The following is a 7,725-nucleotide window of genomic DNA, read 5'->3' as shown; positions in this document are numbered from 1 at the left end:
GTATTCATGATTAGATTTTACTTACACAGTTTTCCAACACCCATCCCTCCACCAGTGTATATTTCCCAGCACCAGTTTCCCCAGGATCCTTCCCATCACCCTCACCCCAAACCTCAGCCTCTTCTATGGAAGGGACTTTTCTTCCCAAACAGAAAAACCAAAATTTTTATAAAGTATGAAAACATGCAAATGAGCCTCTCACTATAATGATTAAAACCAGCCCTGCCTCAGCTCTGGGAGAAGAGTCAGTTCAGGAGTTCCTAGGGGCTCCATCCTGACTCAGACAGAACCAACATGGCATGTGGGCAGAGCTGGCTTCTCCTGGTGGCTGTGTTAGGAGGTAACTCATGGGTGACAGAGACATGAAGCATGGGAGAGATGGGAGAGGCAGATCCTTTGTGTGAGGAGAGTTTCCTGACCAGGGTGTCTTTGTGCTTGCAGGGGTCCAGTGTGAGGTGCAGCTGGTGGAATCTGGGGGAGACTTGGTGAAGCCTGGAGGGTCCCTGAGACTCTCCTGTGCATTCTCAGGATTCACCTTTACCAGCTATGGGATGAACTGGGTCCGCCAGGCTCCAGGGAAGGGCCTGGAGTGGGTGTCAGGCTTCGGTAGTGGTGATGTTAGTACCTACTATGCCGACTCTGTGAAGGGACGATTCACCTTCTCCAGAGACAACAGTAAGAACACAGTCTTTCTGCAAATGAGCCACCTGAGGGAGGAGGACACCGCCCTGTACTACTGTGTGAGAGAGATACACAGTGAGGGGAAGGCCCTGTGGGCCCAGACACAAACCACCTGCAGGAGGAAGCAGGGTGAGCTTCAGGGGTGCAGGCCCCCAGGAGGCTCTGAGGACTCGCCGCTGAGGAATCGTTGCTCATGACCAGATGAATAATCTTTCTGTGGAGATCAGACCTGACCTGCCCCTCAGCTCTCAGACGACCTCATGGGCACCTTGTCCTGTGGCTTGTGGCTCTGACTCCTCCATCCCCACTGTGGGCAGGAAGAATTTTGTCTCACTCTTTCTTGTAAGTTTTGACTAGTGGAACCATGACTTCCCTGGGGGCTGAAGGGCACATTATTCTCTTGTAAAAATTAAAATGACCCTGTAGGTATTATCATGGTCTCATGGTAAGGGTCACTTCGTCGGAAAGAGAAATCCTAGTGTCCACTCAGCTGTGTGCTGGCTCCTTCCTTCTACTCTCAGACACATACTCTGTGCCCACTGATCTCTACCTCTGACCTGCATCAGGTATTCTCCACATGGTCACCTATACCTGGAAGTCCTGCTCTCTGTGATCAGCTGACCTCCTGTCCCTTATTCACTCACTAAGTGAACATTCAGGTTTCCCCATTCCCTCTCCACTCCTCAGCCCTTGTAAAGGAGAGACCAGGGGCTGTAACATGGGCAGTGCTGTCCTCTTCACAGTGAGACAAGAGGCAGGACCCAGAGCATTGATGCTCTCTCTGAGCCCCCACTCTTCTGGCACCCCCAGATATGCCATAGTCCAGAGCCCAGGAACCCTCCTTACACTGAGGCTCCATACGGAGACCATTGCAGATGGTCTAATGAATTTCTCATTAAGGTTCAACCTCAATTCCTGGTCATTTCTTTCAAGACAGAGAAACCTGGCAACTAGAATCTAAATTTCTCTTTCCCAACACAGGGTAACCCACTGGAGCATCGTTCCTGTTCCGGTGACCTTCCAAAGTTATCACTTTAAAAACGCAAGTGCACCATTAATTCTTCACTTAGGGAACTGAGTTTTAAAGGTTCAATATCAATACTGAAGAGTAATGTTGAAAGTATATTTCTGATTAAAAATTAAACTATGAGTCATGATCACAAATAGCTAGTTTAGAATATAACTAATGGGTACATAATCACTATGAAAAGCTGTACTATTCGAATATGGACAATCTGTGTTTCCTTTAGTTTTGGGGCCATCCCTGGAAGTACTTTCTCTGTGTCCTTGTCTACCCTGTAGTGCTCAGGGATCAGGCTAGTCGTGCAGGAAAATGAACTTGTGTAAAGATGCTCCAATTCCACTGATCCTGCCTGAGTTTGCTGTGAAAAGCAAAAATTTAAAGTTTTTGTCATGTGAGGAGTGTCTAACAATAATAAAAAATTAAAATGAATGTTCCTAGTTTCTTTCCTTTCTATTTTGTTTCTTTTACTGTTTCTAAGACATTAATAATAATTCTACAGTACAATATTTTATTTATTCTACATCTGAAGGAGTGAAACAGCCACAACATGAGTCAAGAAGGTTAGCACCGCACTGTAGCACTGTCCTCCCATTGTTCATCGATTTGCTTGAGCGGTCACCAGTAACTTCTCACAACAGATTGTGAAATTTGTTGTTACTGTGTTTGGCATATCAAATATGTCACGGGTAGCTTGCCAGGCTCTGCTATGAAGGCCAGATACTCTCGGTAGCTTCCTGGGCACTCCGAGAGGGGCGGAGATATTAAACCTGGGTCGGCCGCGTGCAAACGCCCTACCGCTGGTGCTATCGCTCCAGACCAAGTCAAGAAGGTCAAGGAAAAGAAGCAAGTCTAATATAATATGATTAAAATAAAACAAAAATTTGTTAATGTACAGTTAATATTGGTGTGTGAAAACAAGCTTTCCTAACTTTAAGAAAGTGCCCTGTCTTAGTGAAGCAAATTTAGGAAATATTCCCAGCATTCCCTAGGCACTCCAGCTTCCTTCTGAGGTTCAAGCTCCCTGGGAACTGCTGACTGAGGTGGACACAGAGTCAGTCTGTGAGGATTCACGTCCTGGGCTCGCAGGTGCCTGGACAGCCCCGGGGACAGGGGCCACCTCAAGTGAGAGGTTTTATATCAGGGAAGCTCAGTACCCCTGTCAGAGCCACCTAGTGCGGGAAGGGGAAAGCGCGTCGGCCCTCGCCTGCACACAGCCCACCTAGATTGACACCCAGCACCCAGTCCGGTACCCTGAGTTCCCAGGAGGGTCCTGAAGGCAGAACCTGGAGTGACACTGAGCCTTGCCAGGTGAACCCGAACTAAGAGGTAATGTGAAAAGTCAGAATTCTGTGCAGACGGGCCGTGCAGTGTCGGGAGTGTGGGGAGGGAAACTGAGTCACACCCAGACCTGAGCCTGGCCGAGGTTCCTGAGGGACACTCAGGGGAGACACGTCGCTCAGTCGCGGGTTCCTGATGAGTGGCTGGGTCTGTCAGAGGTGGACACGGGGACAGGGATGTGCTGACCAGGGGCCTCCTGCCCTCGGGGGATGGTCCAGCCTTGGTGTGACCCCCGGGGAGGCCCGGGGCCGCGGCCCCGAAGGTCCAGCCCATCTCCGGAGATCTGGAGGCACTCCGCCCCCCATGTGACCCTAGGCCCCGGCCAGGAGCAGCCACCCACCCCGAGGGGCCTCTGCTGGGTCAGCCTGGCCCCTCCTGAGGGAGAGAGAGAGAAAGAGAGAGAGGGAGAGAGAGAAGGATGGAGAGAGGGAGAGAGAGGGAGAGGGAGAGAGAGCGAGGGAGAGAGAGCGAGGGAGAGAGAGGGAGAAGGACAGGGAGAGAGAAGGAGAGAGAGGAAGAGAGAGGGGGAGAGAGGTAGAGAGGGAGAGAGAGAACCCATATACAATCCTAGGTATCAATAAAGGAGAATGACTCATGTGATGATGACAAGATTCTCGCTTTGGACTGTCCTTCCTGTCAAAATCGTGTGCCATCTCTCTCTCGCCCTCTCTCTAACTATCTCTATCTCTCTCCATCTCTCTCTCTATATCTCTCCTTGCATCTCTAAGTAAATTTCTTTAGATAGTACTATTTTACTTCTCACTAAATCTCTCTTTTCCTAGTATTCACAGAGAGACAGAAAATGAGTCTCTGACTTTCACTTGTTCAGGTTTTTGATTGTCCTGTGTGAGAAGATATTTTCCAGACTTCTAACATGTCTGAGCAGAAATCATAAATCAGAAATCAGAAATCAGAACTCAAAGATATTTCCCATCCAAATGGGAAGCCTATGTGCTCTCCTGAACACGGCCCTCTCTTTCTCTCCCCTTGCATTTCTCTAAGTAAATTTCTTTAAATAATACTCTTGTGTATCACTGAAAACTCAGAATTCAAGTCATATGTTCAATAAAAATAGCACAGAGGTAGGGTGCTTGCCATGCAAGCTGCCGGCCCGGCCGAGCCGGGTTTAATTCCTCCACCCCTCTCTGAGAGCCCGGCAAGCTACCGAGAGTATTTCGCCCACATGGCAAAGCCTGGCAAGCTACCTGTGACTTATTCGATGTGCCAAACACAGTAACAACAAGTCTCACAATGGAGACGTTACCGGGCCCGCTCGAGCAAATCGATGAACAACGGGAGGACAGTGCTACCTAACGACTTAAGTCCTCTTTATTTTGATGGTTTTTACTATTTTTATTTGAGTGATTAAGTATTTATTGTATTACTTTTACATAATCTCAGCAATGAACACTCAGTGTCACCTTTTGTTGTTTTTATATATAACTACTTGATTTGCCAATATTTTACTACGATGCATCTACCTGAGTGATTCCTGAACACAGAGTCAGGAGTAAGCCATCAGAACTGCAAGTTGTGGCTCAAAACCAAATCAAAAGGCCCATAAAAGTATATGACTCTTGAACAAGGTTTATGAAGTGAAGTCTCAGGATTCAATCTTGTGTTAGAGATGCCAAGAGTTTGAAGCCCCTGAGAGCCCAGAGTCTCTCCCTTCAAGGTGGGCACCAGGCTGCAGGGGGTGTTAAGTCCCAAGAGCACAGAGCTACAGGCTAGAGGGGTTGCAGATATGGGGGAAATGGTGGCAGAGAGGCAGAAATCTCTTCAGCATGGATTTTCTTCTTCACTAAAACTAAATTTGGCTCTCTCAAGAACAAAAATTAAAATACAAATACGACACATAAGATTAAATTGTGCACATGTATCATTTTGGAAGAACATTTATCATATTGATAAGGCAGTAAAACCTGTATGCAGGGCGTGTTTCTGGACTTCTTAATATCTCCAATGGAAACCACTGGGGCATTAGGATAGTTTTGTAGTCTCATTGTGGCATCCCTTGGGGAGTTCCAGGATCCAAGGTATAACCTCAAAGCCCAGGTGTGTCCAGATGTCTCCAGGCCATACAGATGTGGGGGGCCTTAAGGGGAGGTCCGGGAGGAGGAGCTCTGTGTGCACAGAGTCCTGGGACAGGGCAGCGTCTCATCTCCTCAAATAAGGGTAAGACCGTTGACCTCTTCATTCCCCTTGAGGACGGACCCATCAGCCCCTTTTAAGGTTGAACCAGGCCTTCAACTATGAATTTTACCTCCTCATGAATATGCAAATTACACTAGAGGCACTGAATTAAATACAGATGTGTCTGTTTCATGACATTATCACTCAGCAGGCACACCCATACCTTCAGAAACCCCTGAGTGCACGGTACCCATGATGGACTGGACCTGGAGAATTCTCTTCCTGGTGGCAGTGGCTGCAGGTAAGCGTCCCCATGCCTTGGGCTGAGGGAACGGGGCCAGTAAAGTGGAGCCCACCCACTCTTGTCTGTGTCCACAGGTGTGAATTCCCAGGTAGGGCTTGTGCAGTCAGGGTCTGAGGTGGGAAAACCTGGGAAATCAGTGAAGATCTCATGCAGGGCATCCGGATACACCTTCACCGACTACTATATGTACTGGATGTGGCAGGTTCCAGGACAAGGGCTCGAGTGGATGGGAAACATAAACCCTAACACTGGTGGTACAAACTACGCAGAGAAGTTCCAAGAAAGACTCACACTCACAGCTGACAAGTTCAAGGACACAGCCTACATGGAACTGAGCAGGCTGAGCACTGAGGACATGGCTGTGTATTACTGTGTGAGATACACAGTGTGACAACCACATCCTGTGTGTTTCAGAAACCTGAGGGGGAGCAGCTGTGCCGGGTGAGGAGATGACAGGGACACTGATCCCCCTGACTTCCTCCTCAGAGAGTCAGCCCTGATTGGCTAGGGCTTCAATGACCACTTCTGTCTCAACAGAATCAAAGGCCTTCTTTAAATCAATGAACGTTAAACAGAGCAGCATCTTGAACTCCCGAGAAACCTCAATGAGCTTGGTTATCGTGTGGATATGGTTGATGGTGCTGAATCCTTTGCAGAACCTGGCTTGCTCGCATGGTTGTCCTTCATCTAATGTTCTGCCAATCCTATTTAGGATGAGTCGAGTGAACAACTTGTAGATGACAGACAATAGGCAGATCGGGCGATAGTTGCCAATGTCATGGATGTCTCCCTTCTTGAACAGTAGTACGGTCCTGCTGGTTTTCCATTGGGACGGAACCTTGCAAGTGAAGAGCCGAGCCAGTGTATTGATGAGTACTGACGGCAGATTCTTCAGGTGTTCAGGTCTGACCTTGTCTGGGCCGGGTGCTGTTTGTTTCTTTACCGACGAAATGGCGTCTGTCCCTGGGTCTGCCGAGCCTGGAGTCCAAGGTCTCAGAGAAGACCCACAGAACAAGATAAGCGGAACTCTCTGAGACCTTGGACTCCAGGCTCGGCAGACCCAGGGACAGAGCTTCTCTGCTTGCTCCCACCACCACAGGTGACAAAGGGATTCTAATCAGGAGCCCCACACTACCCTGCCCTGTCTGCTTCCATCAACCACCCAGGGATCGAATTGCACACAGGAGACCCAACCTACCCAGATAAATACCCCACTGGCAGACTTCCACTATCGACAGTACTTCCACTACCCAGCTGTCGCCACACTTCAGGACGCTCTCCGGACACGCGTGGCAGCTCCGGCCGAGACTCACGCACGACTGAAGACCCACAGAACAAGATAAGCGGAACTCTCTGAGACCTTGGACTCCAGGCTCGGCAGACCCAGGGACAGAGCTTCTCTGCTTGCTCCCACTAACCACAGCCATCGCCACACTTCAGGAGGCTTTCCGGACCCACGTGGCAGCTCCGGCCGAGACTCACGCACGACTGAAGTCCCACAGAACAAGATAAGCGGAACTCTCTGAGACCTTGGACTCCAGGCTCGGCAGGCCCAGGGACAGAGCTTCTCTGCTTGCTCCCACTAACCACAGCCGTCGTCACACTTCAGGACGCTTTCCGGACCTGCGTGGCAGCTCCGGCTGAGACTTACGCACGACTGAAGACCCACAGAACAAGATAAGCAGAACTTTCTGAGACTTATCTTATGTAGGATTTATAAAACTTATATAAAGGACTTGAAAAACCTAAGAGAAAAATAAACCCTATCTAAAAATGAGGTTTTAAATGGATATATCCTTAAAGTAGAATTTGAGACAGAGAATGGTATGAACAAATTGTCTATATCACTTAACAGAAAAATGCAAATTAAAGCACTATTGAGATATCACCTCACACCAGAGAGAAAGGCACACATCACAAAGAACCAAAACATTCTGTGTTGGCATAGATGTGGGGGAAATGCAATCCTCATTATCTGCTGGTAAAAATATCAACGGGATCAAACTCTTTGGAAAACTTTGGATACTGCACAGTATGCTAAAAATTTAGCTTCTATGTGACCCAGAAATTCCACTCTTTTCATCGACCCAAAGAACTCAAAACACTAATTGGAAATGTATTTCCAAATTGTCTAAATGGACATGTCAATGTTTATCGCATCACAATATTATATTCACAATAGCTTATTCTGAAACAACTCGAGTATCTGAGAACAGATGACTGGATGAAATACAACACATCTACA

General features: G+C 48.1%; 1 gene segment (V, D, J or C); it reads left to right on the top strand.

Moving 5' to 3' along the window:
- Nucleotides 1-294: 294 nt before the first annotated feature.
- On the top strand, nucleotides 295-743 carry LOC130023101 (immunoglobulin heavy variable 3-23-like; the record flags this gene model as incomplete). The annotated part of the segment is given in 2 exon segments: nucleotides 295-340; nucleotides 442-743. Coding segments are annotated over 2 exon segments (348 nt in total), but the record flags the coding sequence as incomplete, so codon positions are not given.
- Nucleotides 744-7,725: the final 6,982 nt, after the last annotated feature.

This window comes from Sorex fumeus, unplaced genomic scaffold (assembly GCF_029834395.1).
Source record: "Sorex fumeus unplaced genomic scaffold, SorFum_2.1 ptg000022l, whole genome shotgun sequence".
Lineage (NCBI taxonomy): Eukaryota > Metazoa > Chordata > Mammalia > Eulipotyphla > Soricidae > Sorex > Sorex fumeus.
The sequence above is the reverse complement of the archived record's forward strand: the minus strand, read 5'-3'. Positions and strand labels throughout refer to the sequence as shown.